Here is a 24862-nt window from a genome sequence, read left to right on the forward strand (position 1 = left end):
GCGGAGGGAGGGAGAGAGGGAAGGGCCGCGGCCGGTCGTGGCCGCGCGGGCGGGGCCGAGCTCCGGGCGCCCGGGGCGCCGCCGCCGCCGCCGCCTTCTCGCCGCAGGTACGGTCCGCGGTGTCGCGGTGGGGGCGGCGGCGGGACGGGGGCGGTACCGATCGCGCTCCGGCGCGGCCCGGCCGGGCGGTTCTGGGCCCTTGTCAGGACGCGGCCGTGGCAGGAGCGATCTCGGGTCACGGCCTGGGGCCGCAGGGGCGAGAGAAGCGCAGGTGTCCCAACAGGACTTTCGGGATACTCATCCCGGCGATGAAACCCTCCTGGCCTGCGTGGTCCTTGGGTGGCTGGTTCCTGCAGCGCTGCAGGAATGACCTCGGTGCCAGCCTGAGCCACCTTGGTCCTCAGAATGTTGGTCCTGGTAGTGTTAGCCGCAAAAGTCTCTCTCAGGTACGCGTGCAGTAACTCCTGCTGCAGGAATACGTGTGCGTAGAAGAGCTGTATCCTGTTGGAGGAGATAGCAGAGCGTGAGAGATGAAACAAGCCGAGCGAATGCACAATGTTCATCTGGTCACTTCAGCTCAGGCTTCCCTGGTCGTATGTAGTTCTGTTTATGTGCTATTTCAGGGTTCAGTTTTCTCCTCATTCTGTGGAAACTTTTAGCATTGGAAGTGCATCCTTTGGCAAATTACTGTTAGAGCTCGATGACTCGTTACCTGAAGAACAGCTTCCTTTTGTTGGTTTGAACCAAGCCCCCTACAAACTTAATTTTATGACTTCCAAAGTCTTGATTACTCTCTTTTTCCCTAGCAACAAAGTGTTGTGATTATGTATACAATAAGATATTAGAATAGGTACATGAGAGAGGGTACCAAAATAGATTGATATGTGACATTCAATACTTGCATGTAAATATGAGTAATTAAATTATATTCAAAACTTTTGGAGATAAGAAATGCTAGAGTTATAAAGCTGTGTATTTTTCCATTAGAAAATCTTGGAGGTCACTGACAGTTGTTTGCAACCGTTCACGAATCATAAAATGGTTTGGGTTGGAAGCGAACTTGGAGATCATCCAGTTCCAATCCTGCTGTTGCGGGCAGGGATGCCTCCCACTAGACCAGGTTGCTCCAAGCCACATCCAACCTGGCCTTGAATGCTTCTGAGTTTTCATTCAAACACTTGTTTTTAAATCCAGTCTTTAATGATTATAGTGTAAAAAAAACAAGTTAGGGTTTTTCTCCTTGCAGTTTGACCTGTAGAAGAAAATGCTTTATCCCCACATTTTGAAAATAAATTAAAGATATCATTTTTTAAACTCCTTTAGGGAAGTGGAGAATTGCATCAGCAAAGACATCTGCATTAACAAACAAATCATTTAATGACACAAAACTGCAAGGGGGAATAGACATCAGTTCCCTTGGATGCAGTTGGTATTTGCTAGTTAGAAGTACAAAACTGGAATCCATTTCTTATTCAGCAGTCAACACTTTCTTGCTTTAAAGTGTGTGCAAATGTCTATTAGCAGAAGTGACTTGTGAATTTTGAGGTTCATATATAGAGCAAGGTGAACTGTAGTAAATCTTGCTCTCTGGAGGACCAATTTTGTTTGATTTCTGAGAATTAAGACTTAGTTTCACATGCACATCAACTGCTGATACCCATCAGTGCTGCCAAAAGAAACAACCCACCAAAAAAAGTTACTGTTTATTTGGGTAAGTTCCTTAGCTTGGTTCACACTGTATGGCCTTACAAACAATTATGCTGTCAGTGGTAAGTGGTGGAAGATAAGTGGCCTGGCTGGTTTACACTGCTAAAGCTATGCTGCTGCTAAAAATGTAAGTGAAAGTGCAGCTTTATTTTCCAAGGCTGCTCCTGATTTATGGTTTACATGTACTGTTAATTTAACCTTGATTTCTCTTAGGAGTATTAGATTTGACTATCTCAGCTATCCGAGGTGTCATCATAAATGAATATTGAAATACCAGATAAAATATGTAAAATATGTAGGTGTAAAACAGCTATTTTCTTTTAAATTCCAGGCCTTTGGAATTTGTTAAAAGCAATAACTCATGTATGGACATTTTTTTCCACTGCTCATTGGTATATGTGTAACACAATACCAAGTGGTTTTGCCTAGATTATGCTGCCAGTGGTGGAGTAGTCATTACTCCGGACTGAATTTGAACAATATTTTAGGTTACTAAGTCTTTAAGATATTTTGCCTTGTTGTCCTGTGTTCTGGGATGAGTTTGTGCTGAAGGTTTCACTTTTCTGGAGGTGGCGTATATCCTGGCACTTGTGTTTCTGACATGTGTTCTTTTGAAGAAGGTCACTTAAAAGGAAAAGGAACATCCATAACGAAACTAGTACAATGGTCTAAACATACTTACTTCACTTTCTTTGGAAAAAGTGTTTTTGGCAAAGTATTTTCAATGTGATCTTAAGTACAGCGTGTTTTGAAAATGATTTTGAAAGTGGCCAAAATTACATTATATTTTAATTGTGCTCATGCTGTACTTTCAGCTGATTTCTGAATTTCTTAATACTTGGATCAAAGCTTCACTGTTAATTATCACAGTTCACTCACGTCTGATGATCTTGTCCTTATTCAGTGAGTACTGAAGAATTACATGGTATTGGACCATATGATAAAGTAGTATAACTACCCCATTACACTCATTTAAGGTTTCAGACCTATCACAGGGCAAAGAAAGCTTGTGGGTGCGGTTATACCTCTTAAGATTTAGATAATTTTATAAGAGAAATTCTGTTATTTCTTAAATGATTCTCAAAGGAGAATGAGATTGAGCGTCCGTTGTGTTTCTTTTCCTCATTTTTGTATTAGTTCCCAGCTTTCAGGTTTTATTTATATATATCAGTAGCATGTATCTTTAATTTATATGATATTTATGTGGTTTGCGGGTTCTTCTTCCTATTAACTTGTCATTTTCTTCCTCAATCACTGAATCATTGATTGTTTTATGACAGTGCAAGTATTATAGAAGTGAAACCTGGATGAAGAGTGACTTTTTTGCAGACTGTGTAAATTTATGTCTAATTTATGTTTAATAAATTAATTTATTAATTTATGTCTAATATAATTGATTTTAATTAGACCGTTTAATTTATGTCTAATATGAGAAGCGCTTATCAACACAGTACTTCTTTAAGAGACAAAAGATGCTTGCAGATGTCTGAATCCTAAAAATAGTCCTTCAGAAAACAAGGAATGCAAATTTTTAACACTTTGAGAAGCAGAAACAAAATAAGAACGTTTCAGTATTGCTAGTTAGACATTGCATGATAGTAAAGCTGAAGTGTGAGTTGAGCTTTACCATTTTAGTTGCCTTTGAAGAAAAGACAGTGCTGAAATATTAATTTTTTTTGTCTTGCAGCATCTTAGTAACTGATCTTCCTCTGTGAAGCAGTAGAGACTGAAAAAGTTTTATTTCATGATACTCTAAAGAGGCAAATGCTCTGTAACTTCTTCAGTGTTCCACTCTGGTTGCTCTATCCTTTGCCACAGCGGTTGCAGTACTAACCAGTGCTCGGCCTGAATGCAGAGATTTGAGTTCTCTGCAGACACAGGGCTCTTTCCCTGATGAGTCAGTGCCTTCAAAATGCAAACGTTTTTTATTTGGCTTTTGGCAGAAAATTCTGTTTCCCTTACCAAATGTCATAGCTATGCTCAGTGAATTTGATGCTTAAATTGTTAAACAATTTTACAGTAAAAAAATTTGATTCAATTTTCTTTATTTCTTCCCCTGCTCTCATCTTCCCTTATGTAAAATAAATTTTAAAATTTCTTGACTATTGACAAAGCCTGATTCAAGGAGACTCGAGCTGAGACTATGACAGCCCTAGAAAACTGAACCCTTAAACAGATTTAAATGGCAGATGGTACAAGAAATCATAAAGTCGCATGTGGTGAGCTAGGCAAGTGTTTACTTTTTACATATGTGACTGCTGAAGAATGGATAAAATCATTGTAATTATGTGCTCTTACTGGTGTAATCCATCTATTTGTGGAGCTTGATGTCAGAATTGTTGAACAGCAAGGGTATTTGGTCCATATCCTGGCTACATGGGTAGTAGAGTTGGCACTTTTGGCTATAAAGGTATTGATGAAGAGAATGAACGTGGGTGACAAATGGGGACAGGACACAGCAGAAAGCAGAGGCAAAGCAGCAGTGCTGGGGTAGCACACACAGCAGCAGTTCATATCTGCTCTTGAAAGCTTTGTCCACCATACAGAGGAGTTCCTCTTTGTCCATGCCCTTTGCAATTCAGGACTGTTCAGACTTAAGGCACCTAAAACGTTTGTTGCTAAAAGCCCAACACAGTTTGTAAATTAGGTTGAGTAAAGACTGCCTGAAGAATTTGCTTAGCAGGCTTTTAGTATCTGTGAAGGAAGTGCTACATGTGAACATTTCACTGCCACCAAAGCTACATTGTGAGGTTTTTTTTACTGCTGTATATATAACGTGATTCTTTCTTGTTTTGTTTTGCTAGCAGAAATACCGTTTTGGGTTGTGATGAGCTCCAGCACTACAGGAACCAAGGTTTCACAGTGAAGAGCCACTGCTTTCACAAGTTCTGACACCAGCCAGTCTTCCTTGAATTCTGGTGTGTGCAAGTCCTTGGTGGAGGTTGCATATATACATGTTTTCATGAAGAGAAGTGAGAAACCAGAAGGTTATAGGCAAATGAGGCCTAAAACTTTTCCTGCCAGTAACTATACTGGCAGCAGCCAGCAGATGCTACAGGAAATACGAGAGAGCCTCAGGAATTTACCTAAACCCTCCGATGCTGCTAAAGCTGATCACAGCATGGGCAAAATGTTATCTGAAGATCCTAGGCAAGGTCGAAATCCTCCCAAATTTGTAACATATCATAAAGTTTTGCAGGAGATAAGAAACTCACTTCTGCCTTTTGCAAATGAAGCGACCTCAGCTGTCAAAGGAACATCAGAAGTTAATCGACAAATGCTGCAAGACTTACAAGCTGCTGGCTTTGATGAGGTGAAGTGTTTTATTTTGGAGATTTGGTGTTCTGCTAGCTATAAACTATCAGTGTATGTTGGAGGGGGTGGTGGTCAGGGAATATTTGAACAGCTTGACAAGCAAAAGAGCGTCTTCAAAATCTGATAGGTTTCTGATTAGGGAATGAAACTGGTAATAGTGGGGGATGTAGAAGAGGAATAGAAGGATTTAGAGAGGCTTGGGGTTTTATTAAGCATCTTGTGCAGATTGTTCTAATGTGATAGGTCAGTCAGAAAGGACTGGATTCTCTAGAACATGGATTTTGCCTCTGATACTCAATGGAATTTTGGATTGCGTTCAGTTAAAACAGGTTGATGCAATATGGCCATTCTAAATTGAAAGGCAATACCAAATACTTTGGAAATTAATCTGAAATGTGATTTCCAGGAAGAAAAAATGAATACATTTATAGTTCCTGTGTTTTTACTGGGACTTGCATATCAAAGTAAATCACACTCGTTTTCATGCCTTCTGTGTAAACCTGGGTACAAAAGGAGGTTAAAAAAAAACTAGCAAACCACTCATCTTTCTAAAGGAAAAAGGCACAGTACCAGACAGGGATTAACTTTACAGGAGTGTACTGCTTGCAGTAGTGACCAGCTCATGAGTTCTGCTGTCTGGGATGCTTTGGTATTTGCAGAGAAGATCTACCTCTACCAAGAGTGAGCTGCTCCAAGAACTGGCTTTTCCTCAACAATGTCCCAGTGTCAAGTGTTGATAGTGATTTTTCATGTTCCTTTTGCTTGATCAAATACACAGTCCAGTCAGTCTGTGTGTCAGGAAGAATGGAAGGATTTCATAATGATAAATTATTTTTGCAATAATTTGTGCCTGCTCTCTGGTTTGTTGCTGAGGTTGCTTTTTTGTTGTTGTTGTTTTCGGATTTTGGGACGGCAGTGTGGGGGTGTGCATTTTGTTTTTTCAAAGTAGATCAGTTCTTAGATCCATTTTTACAGATTGAACTTGCAGTCATTTTTGCAAACTGAAGTTTGTGGTATGTGGCTGGATAATAAAACAGAAAGGTATCTTAAGTTTGTATTTTTGTTGGATCCTTTGTATCTTGAAGCCTTTTGCTCCTGCCCTTTGTTCTTGGATGGAACTGAGAGTTCCCGTGACACTTTGATTGTATGGAGCTTTTTTCAGGCAGAGTGCCAGTGAGAGCCGTTTCTGCCATGTGTTAACCTACAGTTGCATTGCCACAATAGCCTATATGGCACTGATCCATGTGTGCATTAGGAACAGATACAGATGAAATCAGAAAGCATTTTTCTTGGGGGGAAAGTTTCAAAATGTATTGAATTTATATTTTACCTTTTACTTTTTAAAATATATTAAATGTCACAAACATTCTGGTTATTTTCTCCCCATTCCTCAGGTAGTAGATAATATTGAGGGTTAAAGTGGAACAGATAGATATCAATCAGTATCAGGTATGTCTGTACATAGATTTTTTGGTATATATATATATATGCATAATAATTCAGGTAGAATGCTGTTCATGGTCTTTGTTTTTTGTTTGTTTGTTTTTAAACAACATCCTAAATAGCTTACAGGAAATCTCTTCTACTTATTATGATTCAAGTTCAGTCCTCAGAAGTTCTGTGTAAGGTGATACTCTTTCAACACATTGAATACTTCGTGTCACGTAGGCGACCAAGTTTTTTGTGCTTCGGCTAAAGGAGATAGAGATCCTTTGGCTCTTACTCAGATCCTCTGGTTAGTGGGGAGGGAACTAAATTTTATCTCTTAAAATATTGCTGGTTTTGTACTTTGACATTCTGTGAGTCTTTATGGCCCGGTGATGCGAACCTGTTGATTTAGGTCTCTGTATTGTAGAATTACTTGGCTAAAAAGACAATAAATTTGGGGTTGAAGCTGATTAAGAAAAATATTAAAGTCAATAGGTAGAAATTAATGATGTATCCTTTAAAAATATATTCAATTTGAAAATTAAATACCCTGCACAACTTAACTTTCCATTTGCACAATGGTCAAATAGCTTACCGGTGCTGAAAATGTACTTCTTGCCACAGATAGTCTTGCCTATAATAGTAAAAGTGTTGCAGACATAGCTGTCTTGTGAAAGAGGTATGAGATCAAAAGTTGTATCTGATTTTTCCAACAGTATCAGCTGGTCAGCTGGTAAAGATTGGGACTACCTTATTGTGTAGATTTTTCTATTTTAAAATCCTTTTTTAAGGTTCTGTTTTGTTTACGGAATGTAGTTACTGTTTCTGAAGGTTGTATGTAATTTTGTATGTTTGAGTGTTAGAAGTGTACACAGGCATAATGAAAGTATAAATGTGGGTTTGAATTTGGGATTGGTACTAAGTGCTTCCCTTCTGAGCCCTCTTTGGTGTCCCATTAGTTTGAGTAGGAGGTGGATGCTGTCGTATGTTTGTAGGTAACGGGTTCAAACATCGTATGAACCAAAATGATTGCTTTGATATGACAAAATATGGCCATAAATCTTTAAAGTCAGTGTGCTTAGCTATAGGGAGTTATGCTGTGGCTTTGTCTCAAAATCGTTGGATCAGCTGTACAAATGCCATTCAGTACCACCTCTGGAATTCTGCCTCTGTTGCTTGACCTTACCTCATTCAAGTCTGTGGAAAAGCCACTGGTCCATAATATATTTTATGTTGACTGAGCTGGGATTGTCTAGCAGATCAGAACTTGTGTTTGCATGTCTAAGATCACAGAGCCTAAATCTACCACAGAAAGAATAGAGTTTCTGCCAATAACATTGTCTTCATCAGGAACTTAGACTGGAAGGGACCCATGCCCATTCTGTAACTAGCTGTTACCTGGGCAGTGCACAGCAGTAATAAATGCTGTTGTATAAGCAAGCTGTTGTACTGATAGCAAGATGACAAGATTTACATCAAACTGCAGTGCTTTAACACAGTAACTTTTTTCTGAACATCCAGAAATGTTCTGAACATCTGAACATTTTGAAGAGTCTGTTGTGGGGAAAACATTTTAAAATTAGTTTGAAAATGATTGAGAGAAATCGGTTATGTACTTTGGTAAAATTACTGGAATATGTTTGGCTAAATAAGCATGAATTTTGGTATTTTTTGTGATTTTCTTGTAAATTATTTTTTGTATATAATTTTCTCTTTAGGATATGGTTGTACAAGCTCTTAGACAAACTAACAACCGTAGTATAGAAGCTGCCATTGAATTTATAAGTAAAATGAGCTACCAGGATCCTCGTCGGGAGCAGATGGTTGCAGCAGCAGCAAGACCTGTAAATGCAGGTATGAAACCCCCAGGTAGGTGTATCCATGGTGACTCAGTAACTCACTGAGTGTATTCTCCTAGATAAAAAATATAGTAAATTCTGCCTTCGTGTGCTCACAGTGCAACAGAGATGCTGAGATACAGGGGGGTTTGCCTTTAAAAATCGCATTTTAAGGATATAATGTAGTTCTTCTAAAAGGTAGATCCATTTGACATGAATTTCTTAAACATTTGTTTTTATAACTGCATGGTTTTATTATTGTGTGTAGACAAGGAATGGCATTCAGATCTCATTTTAGTAATTTTTGTCCCTCATTGATGTAGTGCCTGTATTTTGTTCTCAGTGTCAGGTAGAAATCAGTGGTGAGCATTAAATTCTTATTTTAATTTTTTGTCTCTCTTCACACACTCACCCACACAACAGCACTATGTATGTGTATTTTTGTGTACATGTGTGTGTTTGTATTTATATAGCATATGACTACAATATTTGTATTTTAGGATGTTCTATTTGCTTAATTTTCTGCTTGGTTCCAGATTTTGTTTGTATGGTTTGTAAGGCAGACTTCTTGTTTTTGGAAGTGTTAGAGGACAGGCTATAGCTTTAGTAACAGAGTCAGAATTTTGCCACTTGCTATTATTGCTTTCTTTAAAGATGGAAGCACATTTTTAATACATCTTGGCCTAGAGCAAGGGTAACTTTCAAATGCAGCAGAAATACTGAACTTTTATTTGACTAAAGTTGGGTGCTGAACTGCTGGCTCTGGAGTTAGATTTTAAATTAACAATATAGGTATGAGGAAAAATTAGTAGTCAAGAGTAGCAAAGAGTGGTGTCATTCTCATTTAGTCTGTTGAGAGGATTAGTTGGTGCTTCTGTGAAGCTGCTAGCTAAATGCCACCATTTAGACACAATTTTCATTTTTACTTGCGAAGGTTTAGTAATTCACATGTTCTTTTACTAAGGATAGAGTGACTTTCAGCAGTTACAGTCCTGTATGTGTTTACACTTACCTTAGTATTAACCTTGTAAAAAGCACAATAAGACTGCCTGCACTATCAGTTCCTTGCATACTGTTTTGTTTGTATGACACAAAATAATATCTATGAAGTAAATAGATAGTAGAGTTTTATTCTCTTAAGTTTTGCTTTCCTACAGTTTTAATTCTTGCCTGTCTACAACACTTTTACTCATAAGGACATACCTTTTGAAATTAAAGTACTTAATTAAATTTTGCATGCAAGGAATATAACAAGTCTGGATTAACTATATGCACACAAGTGTGCAGGCTGCTTGATTTTACAGCATTCAGTTACATTTTAGTTTAAGAACACTAAATGTCTTGTAAACATTAAACTGGAAGGGATAGCAACGTAACTAAACGTATTTTTCCGAGCTATTACTTTTTTTTGCACTTGTGCTGAACGTTCTTATGAGGGTTTCTTGTACTCATGATTAAAAATACATTGCGTGCCTAATAATTTTGCATATTACCATATGTTCAATTAAAATTTGCATTTTTACTGAAGCAAGATGCATTTTCAGACAAATTATTTCCAAAGACTCTGATACTATAGTTTCAATGCATTTTTTGCTCTTACATGTCTACTGAGCATATTACCATACCGTGATGCGTTATTACTAGACAGAGAGAATTTTTCATGTGAAGTACAGCGGATTATGTTATGTCAGAGGTTTCATGTCCTTTTTCTGTAGCAATTAATGCAGAAGAACAAAATTTTCAAAGCAGTAAATGTAAATAATTTCTAATGATATAAATGCTGTGTTTTCTTGTTGTGAAAGCAGGGACTGTTCAGCAATCAGTTAACCGCAAGCAGAGCTGGAAGGGTTCTAAGGAGTCCCTGGTTCCTCAGCGGCACGGCCCTTCCCTGGGAGAAGGTGTAGTTTATCGCTCAGAAAGTCCCAGTTCTCAGCCTGATGTAGGAAGGCCATTATCTGGATCTGGCATTGCGGCATTTGCTCAGGCTCATCCTGGCAATGGACAAAGAGTGAATCCCCCACCTCTACCGCAGATAAGGAGTGTCACTCCTCCTCCTCCACCTCCTCGAGGGCAGACACCCCCCCCAAGGGGAACTACTCCTCCACCTCCTTCCTGGGAACCGAATTCTCAAACAAAGCGGTACTCTGGAAACATGGAATATGTGATCTCCCGTATTTCTCCAGTGCCACCAGGAGCATGGCAGGATGGTTATCCACCTCCACCTATGAATCCTCCACCTATGAATTCATCCACGCAGAGTCAGAGAGGCATGAGTGCTGTCCCCATTGGCAGGCAACCAATAATCATGCAGACTTCTGCCAACAGCAAATTTAGTTTTCCGTCGGGAAGAGCTGGAATGCAAAATGGCAATTGTCAGGCAGAATTCATAGTTCACCAGAATGTGGTGTCTGGGAATTCGGTGAGTCGCCAGCCACCTCCATACCCCATGAATTCAGCTAACAGGCAGAGTCCCACAGCACTACAGATGCAGGCAGGAGGATCTGCTCCTCCTTCAGCGTACACCAATGGGAATCTTCCTCAGGCGATGATGGTGCCAAACAGAAATAGTCACAACATGGAACTTTACAACGCAAATGTAGCTGGAATACCCACCTCCTGGTCACAGCCTTCCCCTGTGCAGCCGCAGTCATCACCTGGCAACGGGCACGACATGCCTCCATGGCAACCCAATGTTCCCGTGCGGTCAAATTCTTTCAACAACCATCATGGCAATAGGCAGAGTCACTCTGGCAGCTCTCAGCCTTCGGCCACAACAGTAACAGCCATAACACCAGCTCCCATCCAGCAACCAGTGAAAAGCATGCGTGTGTTAAAACCAGAGCTGCAGACTGCCCTGGCACCCACTCACCCTTCCTGGATGCCACAGCCCATGCAAACTGTGCAGACCATCCCCTTCTCTGAGAGCCCATCTACAAATATGGCAGTTATGGCTCCTGTTGTGGAGGCTCCAAATTACCAGGGCCCCCCACCACCTTACCCTAAACACTTGCTACATCAGAATCCTTCTGTCAATCTGTATGAGGCAGGACCCAAGCTCAACAAGGAGGAGCCACCTCTTTTATCCAGGGAGGATGAGAATGAAAAGAATTACGAATGTGTTGATTCAACAGATAAAGAAAAAAAACAAATCACAACATCACCTGTTCCTGTTAGAAAAAACAAGAAAGATGAAGAAAGAAGAGAGTCTCGCATCAAAAGTTATTCCCCTCAAGCCTTTAAATTCTTCATGGAGCAGCATGTGGAGAATATACTCAAGTCACACCAGCAGCGTTTGCATCGGAAAAAACAACTAGAGAATGAAATGATGCGGGTAAACTCTTCCTTCTTTCTAAATCTGTGACTAGAACTGTTCCTACATTGATTTTAAGAGATATAGCTTAATTGTAGAATGTTTAAATAGTATAGATAAATAGAATATTGTGGTAAATTGTGGTATTGAAGTCTATTTTTAATTTTGTTTTTGAGATGTGGCAAGTTCTTCAGTGCTTAAGTAAGTTTTTTGCATGTCTAAATGTAGTTCATCTGGCCTGTGTACAGTAAGGCAGCAGAAGCAAAATAATTGTTACATGAAATGAGATTCATGGCTCATAGCTTTCTGTTATGAGTTCTATTTAATCCTGATTTCTTAGTTATATGGAATATTTTAATGATTTTCAAAAATACTTTTTTTTTTAAAATAAGCACTGCAGGTACAGGCAAAGCAGGGACAAGTGGTAGGCTGGTTAGTACATTTATATAGTCGCCCAAACAGTGATATTTTTTACATTCTGCAGTTTGTTTCCAGTAGTGATAGTTTTTTTAAGTTAAAATAAAAAAATCATTTTTTAAAAATTAATTTTTTTTAAATGAAAAAGACATGGTATCTTTTGCCTGATTATTTTATAATCCAGGCTGTAAATGCATCTGTTTAAACAAGAGGCAATTGAATGGAGTAATAAAACAACAGACATCAACAAAAGCATGTAAAATGTTGTACCTGCATGGAGTCGGTCATCTAGTTCTAGTATTTCAGTGTTCTATTAAAACAAATCAAAAGGGTAAAAACTGGAGCTGATGTCATTTCAAAAGAGAAAATAGTGAGACGCAGTGAAACTAAGATGTGCAGAAAGATAAAATTGAGATGTCACATAAATATTTCTTAACAATTGTAGTTGAAAGTTTGACATAAGTATGATGTACTTTTTAATTTATTCTATCAGAATATGTATTTGGCTTACACCACTTTCTTGACATGCTGTTTTTCAAATGTATTTTCTTACTATTTTGAAAATTCTTACTTTAAGCTTCAGTCTTTTGTGTTTGCTTAATCGTGAATATGTAAATGTTAGCAAGATTTCATCCTGAAACTCTTACTAGATCTTTATTCTTAGTCTTCTCTCTTTCCTTTTTCACTTCCACTAACAGCTGATTTAAACTGTTAAGGTGTGGGAAGCTTTCCTGAACTCTGTAGCCTCCATCCCTGTGTAGACAAGTAAGATTCTGAAGCAACAGTGTTTATTAAGAATAGCATGATTCCTTTTTAGAGGGCTTTGCATGCAATCCTGCATCAAAATTAAGCATGAATTTATTTTGGCTATTTTTGAGTACTTAAAAGTAAGATTATAATGTTGATTTGCAAACTTCACTTTCCCTTCTTACTGTGTTGTGTTCTGTAGTATCTCAAGAATAAGTATTACTTATATGAAAGCACTGATATAACTTTTCATATGCATTTAAAGCACCCTAGTAAATGTATTTTCTTATATGAAATGCAATTTATAGTATTTATGCTAGATTTAAAGCTGGGATGTTTAATTACAGGCTGAAGGGTGGGAAATGGGCTATTGTGCTGCAGCAGACCTCTACTTTTTTAGAAGAGGAATCCCAAAACAGTGAAGTATATTTTGGATCTTCATGAGAAGGAGAAAGGGAAACTAGCTCGTCATCTATTTTCAGAAAGTTTAAAATTAAGCAAGTATTGAATCCCTTCTTTTCTTCCCTTTGATAGGAATTTTTGAAAGAAAAAAAAAAACCCAAATGCATCCCTATGGAAATACCTACCTTCACAGAAGGTTGTATTTCTAGCATAGGTGGCATATTTCTGTGCTTTCAGGTTCCCTAGGAAATTGAATGGAGCAGTCTCAGAAATATTTAATTTAAATCTGTGAATCTGGCCAAGAATTATGCTAGATGTCTCTGCTGCGGAGAGCAACTTAAGTCATCTTTTAAAGCACAGCAAGATGAAAAGGGACCAAAATGAGAGCAAATTGCGTGATGATACAGAGCAATTCAGGAAGCTCTTCTGTCCGTCATTGTCTAGAAATAACTGGAGATGTATGCACAGAAGAGTTTGTGCAGCTGGCGAAGTTGCTTAATTTTTGGTGAATGCTGAAGCTGAGGAGTGTTTTAGAGAAAATACAGCAATGCAGAGAGCAATGAATTTGTAATTAACATTTGGTTTAGTGGATGACAGGAAAACATGAAGATAGGTCGAGGGAAGAGATGACAAATTGCAGTACTTGGGCTGGTCTCTACAATAAAACTGTTAGAATGCAACAGCTAGAGAGTAGGCAGTAGAAAGTAAAGTTACAAGGGTTTTGGAGACTCTCATTTGTATGTCTTGCAGTGATTAATTACTGTATTGAGTCTCCTCATGGGGTTTTGTTGCCATCTAGGTTATATTCTTTGCTAATTTTGTAACTGATCATCGAGGTTCACTTTGTGTGCAAGTGAGTCTGTACTGAAGCAGACTTCAGGTTTCAGATGGGCCTTGAGAAGGTGACTCGTCATCATCTGAACTTTTAACAGGGTCAGGTCTTCAGTTGTCTTCTTGACATTTTTGTAAGTCTTCAAAAAATTCTTCCTTATGTGTTGAAATGGGCTTTAAGCATGTTCATTCATAGAAAACTTGAGATGTTTCTGTCCTGGAAGACAGTGCCCAGATATTCCTGCAGTAATGTGTTGAAAAAGGTTCAACTCCCTATTTAGAATAAAAAAATTGTCTATTTTGCACATCCAGTCTTTAAACTACTGCTACCCAGTCCTAACTACTGCCTATCTGATGTTGACAAAAAATTTTGTCTCAAAATGGAGACAGCTTTCCCCATTTAAATTTTACTGAATTCATATTCCTTGGGCAGTTCGTTGGGGTAGACAAGCATTTTGTGTGCATTTTTCTAGTTGCATCTCCTTTGGATCCATTTTTTATATGATGCCTGCAAGAAATTTTATGTGTTTTAACAGTATTTTCTTTAATAGGTGACATATAGTAACTTTAGAAAGCATTTTTAAGATACTGATTGATATCTAATTTATCTTTTCTCTTACCTTTTTTCTCAATCAAATCTATTTTACTTTGTTTCAAGTTACATTGCAAATTAGGCAAAGCAGAAGTCATCTATTAACACAGTTTATACAGGCCTAAACTAGTTACATAATCCTAATGGTGGTCCTGAGTAGTGTTCTGCAGACAGTGTCTCAAACATTTGAAGCATTAAGTAAGGAGATGGAAGCAACAAGATTTGGTATCAAGAATCAATAAGATGTGACAGCAAGAAATTGAAAACTTTTAGAATAGTGCTTAATTACAGTTGTGATGTTTGCAGGGATTCAATTTGGCCATGTCCAATTTTAGAATCAGAATGTCCATGAAAAAATAAGGGAATATACCCTAGGCTGAACTTGGAAATCATTGCTGTGGGATAGTGATTTCAAGCCAGGTAGGCAGATAAAATAATTGAGATCCTATGAGAAAGGGAGCATATAGTACTTTGAAAACTCGGTCAAAAAACAAAAGAAGGAATGAACATGAAGCTTTGGAAGGGAAGTGTCATGAAAAAAAAAATATAAAAAATTGAAGACAGGTTCTACTCACATTAAAACAAAAAAGAAGAGAGAGTCTGATTCCAGGCCCTGAAATTTAGCAAGAAAAATGGCACTGAAATTCAATGGCACTTCAAAGGAATTGAAACCAGAAGAAATACACCAGGAGGCACCCAGGTTGTAGTACACTGAGAATGCTCAATGTGGTTCTTGCAGATAAGGGTTTCCACGTTGTAGGTGATGAGTTGCATGTGGCCTGTGAGTGTTTCAGCTGTCACAATGTTGGTGGTGTTGGCCAGAACACCAGGGATGTTCAGTCAAGATAGGGGTATGTATGGAGGTGGGAGCCAAGAAAAGCTACTGTGGGAAGGAGTGAGCCACTTCAAAGAAAGTGCTCTGCTCAACTAGTTCTTGTGGAGAGCGGGAGTGAGAGTGTGAGCAAAGTCCTGTTAGGAAGGGGTGGGTTATGTGATAAGAGAGAAGATCAGGTCTAGGCTTGCGGCAGAGGCACAGGCTTGGTGTGGGTGGATAGTAGGAAACAGTGCCATGTGGATCTGGTTTGTGTAGCTACAGAAGGAAGCATGAGAGTGAGAGAGTTGCCTGTCCTCTCCTGCAGTTGAAATTCCACAGCATGGTCAGGAAGTTTAGTGACTTCTGCTCTAGCTAGTCTGGAGAGGGGCTGCCTTTCCCATGGCAGCATCAGCCCTCAGCAGCTTACAGCTCCTAGGCATGTCTTGGCTCCCTTTAGCTCTACAAAGAGAATCAGGGAGGCAGTTGATGCACACTGTTACTCTGATAATATTCGCAGTAGTTTTTATCAGTGGTTTGTAAATTACCCTTTCTCTCCTCAAGAATGTAGTCCCTTCTCAAGAACCTTCTGGTGCATGGCACCTTATGCATTTTGCTGTTGAAAACAATCACGTTTTGGCTTTTGTCACTCCTATATGTTTCTATAGAATCCTAATGTTTAAAACAAAACCAAACCCCTTTAAGTATTATTTCCTGTGCTGTGTATAAAGCATTTGGTTTGCTTTGCCTAAGCCTTGTAGTTATGAGAAGACCATCAAGAATTAAAAGTACTGTTAATTCTTCATATATAATTCTGTTTGCTGCACAGGTTGGATTGTCACCAGAAGCCCGAGATCAAATGAGGAAAATGTTGTGCCAGAAAGAATCTAATTACATTCGACTAAGAAGAGCTAAAATGGACAAATCAATGTTTGTAAAAATTAAAACCCTGGGAGTTGGTGCATTTGGAGAAGTTTGCCTAGCAAGAAAAGTGGATACTAATGCTTTATATGCGACAAAAACTCTGAGGAAAAAAGATGTCTTGCTTAGAAATCAAGTTGCTCACGTTAAAGCTGAGCGGGATATCCTCGCAGAAGCTGATAATGAATGGGTGGTTCGCCTGTACTATTCATTCCAAGATAAAGACAATTTGTACTTTGTAATGGACTACATTCCAGGAGGTGATATGATGAGTCTCCTGATTAGAATGGGTGTCTTTCCAGAAAATCTAGCACGGTTCTACACAGCAGAACTGACCTGCGCAGTTGAAAGTGTTCATAAAATGGGCTTCATCCACAGAGATATTAAACCTGATAATATCTTGATAGACCGTGACGGTCATATCAAATTGACTGACTTCGGGCTCTGTACAGGTTTTCGATGGACCCATGATTCAAAATACTACCAGAGCGGTAAGAGAAATATAAATCTTCTTTGTAAGGAATTAAATAATAACTGAATAGAAAGATGACTGTGCTGTTTCCTTTCTGAATAATAACGCATCTAACAATATGTCTGCACACCATACAAATTACAGAAAGCAACATTTAGTATGGGAGGGTTCCAATGTGAGCATTGATTCCTTAAGGGAGAAGGAATGAGCTATGCTGCTGTTTGTCCCATTACTGGCTTTTGAAATTTGGAGAGAAAATCACAGAGGTAGCGAGATAATTACATAGGCAACAGCCCCAACTCTGTTTTGAAGATGGGACTGATGTTTTAAATATAATTGTTCTTGAAAACCTTGCCCCAAGTTCTATGTGTCTCATGTACTCCTTTTAGTGTAACCTGTTGATTTCTGAGTAGGTTACAGTGGGCTTTTAAAAATCCCACTTAAAACAAAAGCTAAAAGGAAGAGGAAAAAAAGTCACAGTTCTGAGAGTAGTAAAATACAAATTTTGTGATAACCTGTTTTTAATTTTCAAAAAGAAAAACATAACTTCAGAAACAATTTTTGAATTACTTTTGACTAGTTTCTATCAAAATATCATGTATCTTAGGCCAGACTGTTACACAGTCTCTGGTGAGAAGAAAAAGATTTAATCTGATTTTATTTTTTGCTGATTTTAATACTGGCTGGTTTATGTTTGCGTAAGAACAAGAACAGTATACATCCTGTACCCCCAATGTGGCTTTGTTAAGAAAAAACTGAGACTATATCAAACTTGATACTTTCTCTAGTTATGTCGAAAGTAAGCTTAAAAAAAGTGTCCTCAAAAGTTGGTGTTTTATATCGTAAACAAAAAGTCAACATCCAGATTTGATGACTGTTGTAACTCTCAAGTGTTGAAACTGAAACAGATTCTGTCGTGTAACGAGGAATGTTAACAGATAAAGAAGATTTCGTATTGGATAAGAAGTAAAGTACTTCTTCTCCCTCAATTACAGGTGATCATGCACGACAGGACAGCATGGATTTCAGCAATGAATGGGGTGACCCAGCGAATTGCAGGTGCGGAGATCGGCTGAAGCCGCTGGAGCGCAGGGCTGCACGTCAGCACCAGCGCTGCCTGGCCCATTCCCTTGTTGGCACCCCCAACTACATCGCTCCAGAAGTGTTGTTACGAACAGGTAATGCACTTCTGTACTGTAATCGTGCTGCAAAGTAACTGATATTCAGGTATCTTGCTTCACCTTTCTTACACTGCAGCTTTTCCCAAGTATATAATATTTTAACAACAAAATAAAATAGTTGTTAATGTGGAAATCTTTAAAAAGTATTGAATAGAGTTCTCCTGTGAAATTTTGTACTCCTAGAAATCCAAGATTAAAATTATACTGAGGCTTTGACTACTTTATTTGAACTTTATTTCAGGTTACACACAGTTGTGTGACTGGTGGAGTGTTGGAGTAATTCTCTTTGAGATGCTAGTGGGGCAGCCTCCATTCCTGGCGCAAACGCCCCTGGAAACACAAATGAAGGTAACTTTAAAGTTCTGGTACTGACAATCTGAAAAGGCAGGCTTGAAATTTACATGGGCTTTCTAATTTGTAATGGAAACAAAGGTGATGTTTGAGAGTGCTGCCTATCCAAGCATATTATAAACTAGCAAGATTATCAACTTTATGTTACTTACCTGCAGAGGATTTCCTCTGGTGATGTACCTGCAGGTGCTTGGCATGGAAAGGTGGACGAATAGCAGATGGTTGTGCTTGCTCAGGGTTACTGGCAGCTTGGAGCCATTGGTTCTTTCCTTCCTGAGCCCCGGCTGTTTCAGAGAAAGCATCAGGGCAATCTTCTGCAGGTGTCATTTTTGCAAGATTGCATTCAGCTTGCAAGATATTAGTTGGCTTAAATGTAGTGTAGTATTGATTTATTTTTTTTTAACTTTAAATCTGTTAATCTTTACAGTGCATCATCTAACTCAAAATTCATCTGCCTCACCTTCTTTTTAAGATTGTAAGCCATGTGCCTAATCTCGGGTTCCAGGTGGTGGATTTTACGGAATCTTCATTGTTTTATACCAGGGGCATCCCATGCCAGACTCTAATTTAGATTTGGATTATGCTAGATTTCCAGACAAAACATTCCTTGTGTTTCTGAAAGAGCAGCTCCATGTTTTCCTCTCTAGTATGAAAACCCTTAGACATGTTGAATGATTTCTTTGTGGCTGTTTGTTTTGTTGTTTTAATCTGTTTTTTTCCTTTTTATGAAATTATAAATAAATAATACCTCTTTTTGTTTTTAAGGTTATCAACTGGCAAACTGCACTTCATATTCCACCTCAGGCTAAATTGACTCCAGAGGCCTCCGACCTTATTATTAAACTGTGCCGAGGGCCAGAAGATCGTTTAGGCAAAAACGGTGCAGATGAAATAAAAGCTCATCCATTTTTTAAAACAATTGATTTTTCAAGCGATCTACGGCGACAGTCTGCTTTCTACATTCCCAAAATTGCTCATCCTACAGACACATCAAACTTTGATCCAGTTGATCCAGATAAATTGTGGAGTGACGATGATAAGGAGGGGAACAGAAATGATACCCTTAACGGGTGGTACAAAAACGGAAAACATCCTGAACATGCTTTTTATGAGTTCACCTTCCGAAGGTTTTTTGATGACAATGGCTACCCATACAACAATCCAAAGCCCATTGAATACGAGTATGGTAGTTCCCAAAACTCAGAACAGCAGTCAGATGAGGATGATGATGATGATGAACAGGCAGGTAGAGGAGTTCAGAGCCGTGATCTGGTTTATGTTTAGTAGAGGAATAAAGATCAAAAAGTAAATAATCAATTTTGCAGCTATACCTTTTGAAAAGTCTGTTTTAAGAGACTTGAAAGAAGATTGCTACGGTAAATACATGCACACTTTCTTGGAAACACTAAAAAAATTATGTCTTCTCCTTCCCTGTCAGTACATTTTGTTTCCCCCGAATACAGAGAAATCCTCAACCATTAATTTATTCCAGTGATGTTAATTGTTTAATTTAGAAGAGATTTGATGTTAGGTGAAAAAAATATCACTTGAATTTTGTTATTGGTTCTCTGTACTCTAAGTACTCAAAATAGGAAATAGTGACTTTTTTTTTCCCCTCCCTAAGATGATGCCTGGTATCTATTTGTACATATATTGAATAATTTTAGAAAGCAGTTCTCTGCTTCAGAATTTTTAATGACAGTTTTTCCATGCATTGACCAAATATAAAACCTACTTTACTAATAAAGCTCTCTGATACATTTCTGAAGAGGAAAAAAAAAGGCTGCTGTACCGTCACTTCTCACTGTATTTAACCTAATTATTCGCAGTGTTGGAAAAACAGAGCCATCTATCTGGTGAAACATTTCCAGCTACTGTTTAAGTGGCCTAGTTCTCAGCTTTGAAACAAGAAAGTGTCAGTCTTGCCTATAGGATGATTGTAAGACGATAAAGCATTAAATCTAGTATTTTATTAAATAGTAATTGGATTTGACGTTAGTAACAAAGTAGCATTTGACTGGTACTCTCAAAGCAGAACTGCTCACTCAGAAACAACTTGATTGTCTCCTGTCATCAGTTATCCTATAGATAGAAGAGGAAAAGAAGCTTTAGAAAAAACACTTTCTGAAATCTAGTTCAATTTTCTGACTACAGCCAAACTGTAAAGTGTGTACAGTGCTGCTTGAGTTGGAATTTTTAGTTTGAAAAATAAATTTTAGAGTAGTGTCTTTATTATAAGTTTGAGATAGTAATGGAAAAGGATTATGGCTTTTGAGGCTGTTGTTGTGGAGACCCGTTTCACTTGGCTGGAATAGTTTTCCTCCTGGTCACAGAGACAGTAAGGAGAAGCACCGTGCACCAGCCTATCTGAGCCATCAGTACAGTATCAATGGTCTGTCACAGCCCAGTTCAGAACAGAATTAGGAACTTAGAGCTGTGTCTGCTGCCTTCTACATTACTCTTCCATAATTTCTGGCAGCAGGTGATCAGGTATCCCCTTGGGTCTCATGGTGGGAGGGTACTGAGCCTGTTGAGGTGACTGGGAGTACAGACAGGAGCATCCCTCTAAGCAGCTTCCCGGAGACTGGACTGGGAGTTACAGGTGAGAGGCAGAAAGAATTATGATTTTATCTCTCTCCTTCTTTCTCATGAAGTTAACACAGTGGTAAAGAAAATGCACTATTTTTAGTAAACTTCATGTCTTTTAAAACTTCCTCCTCCTTGGAATTGAATTCCAATGGATAATCTCATAACATGCCTGTAACCATTACTGCTTTTTTAAATTATTACTTGTGCCATTGCACTGGCATTGCAACTATCTAAACATGGTGAAATTGGTGTTCACAGCTATTCTTGCAGCAAACATGAGTTACTAGTTTACTTTTCTCACCAAGCTGGTTTGTTTATTTCTGGCCAATTTGTTCTCTTTCTGTGCTCCAGTGCAGTGTCTCTCTTGGTGCCAGTGCAACTGTCTATAGTGCTGTCCTAAATACTGGATCAGTGAAAAAACTGTGTGGTGTTTAGCATTTGGAGTTTCCTTTCTTGCGTGTTCATTTGAACCATCCAGTTTCTAGTGTGGTCCATAAATGATTCATATTGGCTTAACTGAGGAAGGTCTGAACTGCAGCAGTTGGCAGTGAGGAAACTTCTTAAACATACTTGGTCACAGGAGAAAATGTTTGTGGAAGTTCACTCCTCTACTGTGAAGTGCTTATAATTGTTAGAAGGTGGTTATGAGAAGTTGTTTTCTCAAACAAGTAGTAAGTTACTTTCTGTAATGAAAATGAGTTTGCAGTTTAATAAAACAATTCCTGTTCTGTCTGCCTTTTCCACAGCTGTTGAAATAGAATAGCTTTTAAGATTCATTTAGCTTAAATATTATAAAATGGCTGCAGTGTGTAACTACTCCATTTTATATATTATGTAAAAAAGATTGCTTTTCTTGTAAATAAACTTTAAAGATTACCCTCCTTCATAGTAAGTATCCCAGTAAAACTGGTCTACTTGTCTTAGAGTAAAGTGTAATATATTACTGGTTAAAGGTAATTTAATCAAGCTTGCCTCACCATTTTTGAAGTGTGCAGAGAAAATAATGTCAATTCTTCATTAAATTGACTCTTAAAGTTGCCTTTTCATGTGAGTATATTTCTCCTCTGCCTGCACTGTGCTATGGTATATTCCTGTTTAATACTATTACTGGTCTTCAACCAATTTAAAAATAAATTTAAAAAATATATAAAAAAGGGTCCTGTAATGGCACCATTGTTCTATACAAGCAAACCCAGTTGCTTTTTTTAAAAGACATCATTAATTCTTTCAAGGACATCTGCAAGTACTGAAATGTTAAATATTATTTTGCCTTTTTAAACAAATACATGAAAAGCTCATATCTTTAGAATTTGGTAGATGCTTCTGGCATTTCCTAACATCATGTGTTAGAAGTTGTAATATATGTTGTTTGAATTTTGCCACCTAGATGCTGCAGTATTATGTATTTCCTTGCAAAAAATACAGTTTGTTACAATCCATGTTCACTGAGAAAATTAGTTACATGTAAATGTTGTCACAACTCTCTAACATTCTCTGCCTTACCCATGTTTTGAAACTTCACGTTTCATACGTAGATTCAGAGTCTATTATAGAGATTCTTTATAGCTGCTGCTTAAAACATGGGTGTTTCACTGGTGACCTATGATGGGGATTGGTTTGTGCGGGCAGTGAAGAAGAGAGGCTCCTAACCAGCAGCTGTGGAATTCTGCAGTAAGTTTTAGTTCAGGTTGCTTTCACTTTGTAAAGCATGAAAACCAGATTCTCTTTTATGTGCCCTTGTATACATATTAATTGTATTTATAAAATGTTCTATAATCCTATAACTGTACTGTAAATACTATTTGATATTCAGTGGCATTCTATCCTCGGGCAGGCCCTTTTGCTGTATCTTTTCTATCCTTGATTTGTAATAGAAGTCTATAGAATATATGGCTAGAAAGTGTCTTTGAGACTGACTTACCTTCTGCTGTTGCAAGGCTGTGAGTGGGAATGATTTATTTAGACTCCTTTTAATATTATTCAGCTAATAGACAGTGCAGTGGGTGCGTTCTTAGATGATGATGCTGTCACTGAAGATAGTGTTAGGCTTTTGTTTCAGATGTCATCGGTGTTTCAGATCAGACCTTTAATCTGTTTGCTTTATTTCAGCCAAAGCAAAAAGATAATAAATTGGTTCAATGTCATAGTAAAATGTTTGAATGCCTTAAGATGCTCATGAGAAAGGCACTATTCAAGTTTACTGATTTATATATATCTATAGAGATATATATAGACATATTCCATGTGTGTATATGTATATATATATAATGTCTTTTTTGTATTATAAGACTGTCAGTTCTTTTGGATTCTCCAATTAAATACATAGACCACCGCACAATTCTGTTCATGCAAATCGTTCTTTTATGCTGTGCCTGGCAGGTAAACTTAACAAACTTCCATTATCTCATGGCCCTAGTAAGTTATTCAGTGGTCTTTTGAGTATTCTTTACCTGTCTTGGTCATGACATGGGCATCCCCTTTTGCTAGATCTCTACATACCTGTAGTCCAGCTACATGTGATCTCTGAATGCTTACTTGGGATGTTTGGGTCTTAAGGGTTACAGGGTGCTGGCTTGGAGCATAATCTCCAAGTCCCCTGATGTTCATATTAAAAGAAAGGGCGTCTTTTCTGCTTGTTTTTCTAGTAGGTACACTGGAGCATCTGTACCCTTTGTCCAAGAGCGACAGGTTTCCAGTTTGTCAGTCTGTGCCCGGTAGTTGAGAAGCTGAGACTTCCTTGCCCCCGTTGACTTAGCATACAGCATGTGTGTTTGACCTAGGGGACAGGATGTGAGTGAATGGTTGCACTGACCCTTCTTAAAAGTTACTGAATTATCTCCTACTGGTAGTCAGTGACTTTCCTGAGTTTTAGAAACTGTTTTCTCAGAATCAGTTTCTGTAGCGGAACACTTGCTGGAGTAATAAAAAACACAATGAATCTTTATAAGAAGTGAAAATCAAATTCTTGTTTTGGCTAAGCAAATGTGAAATGCAAACACTAGTTGCCCAATTGCATTTCTTTTCTTTCCTTCTCCTTCACATCTGTCTTCCACAAGTCCCTTTTATGCTGCAGCAGCTTTACCGTCTAACAATAAAATGGTGCAAGTGTAACAGTAGAGATGCTCTTGTACTTGGCAGTCATCTCATGTTTGTAACCTGTTCTCAAAAGTATACATTTTGATGTTCAGGAGTTCAATTTATTGGTACTTTTTCTGTGTCCTCTGCTGCCTTTTTCATCAAAATAAGTAAATATTTTTAATTATTAATTATTGTTATTATTATACATACATTATGTATCATAAAGCTATTCCTTGAGAGAATGACAACATATCACAGCTTTCATCTGTGTTAGGAGGGCAAATTGTCCTTGAGAAAATCCCATTCTTTTAATTGCACATCTCAGAGTGCTAATGGAGAAACCAGTGTGTTATTGCAGAAGACTACATTATATCCTAATTCTTCTATGTTGGGGAGGAGGGATGTGGAAGTACAGCACATTTTTCATTTATTAGCCACATACAAAGGGGAGGAGGAAATACCTTCCCGCTCTCCTCGACCAAGTGATGTCATACAGTAGCACTTCGAATTTTAGAAACTCATCAACATCTTTCTCTGCCTTTATAGCTAAAGTAATGCAGAAATGATTGTTTAAAACTCAGGCACTCGTTAAAGGGATAAACTAAAATTGTCAGTTTAAGAACGGGTAAAAATACAAGAGCAAGAAGAGTAAAAATGGATGTGATATAATTAATTAAAGAACGACATAACGTTGTGGGTCTTTCGAGTTCACCCTGTCACAAACCTGCTGCATTGTGCCCAACCTTTAGATCCTATTTGTTGCTAAGCAGCTGAGTCTATTTAGACAGGTGAGGCGGTACTGCTCCATCAGGGACACTCAAGGGCAGTTTCCTGGTCTTACTCAGCTCGGCAGCTGGCTCTTCTCAGCACCC

General features: G+C 38.3%; 1 protein-coding gene across 4 annotated transcripts; it reads left to right on the forward strand.

Annotated features, from left to right (window-relative positions):
- Nucleotides 1-28: 28 nt before the first annotated feature.
- On the forward strand, nt 29-23250 carry LATS1 (large tumor suppressor kinase 1). Of its 4 annotated transcripts, none has more exons than XM_027634165.1 (8): nt 29-107; nt 4515-5020; nt 8169-8319; nt 10091-11619; nt 16228-16810; nt 17787-17969; nt 18214-18320; nt 19089-23250. In XM_027634165.1, the coding sequence occupies exons 2-8, from the start codon at nt 4670-4672 to the stop codon at nt 19605-19607; spliced, it is 3423 nt and encodes a 1140-aa protein (XP_027489966.1). In that variant the 5' UTR covers nt 29-107; nt 4515-4669; the 3' UTR covers nt 19608-23250. The 4 variants fall into 4 exon arrangements, with proteins under 4 accessions (XP_027489966.1, XP_027489965.1, XP_027489967.1 ...); XM_027634164.1 differs by having other exon boundaries at nt 34-107; nt 4512-5020; XM_027634166.1 differs by having other exon boundaries at nt 34-107; nt 4512-5020; nt 10094-11619.
- The last annotated feature ends 1612 nt before the right edge of the window (nt 23251-24862 follow it).

Source organism: Corapipo altera, unplaced genomic scaffold (assembly GCF_003945725.1).
Source record: "Corapipo altera isolate COAL_440 unplaced genomic scaffold, ASM394572v1 2b, whole genome shotgun sequence".
NCBI lineage: Eukaryota > Metazoa > Chordata > Aves > Passeriformes > Pipridae > Corapipo > Corapipo altera.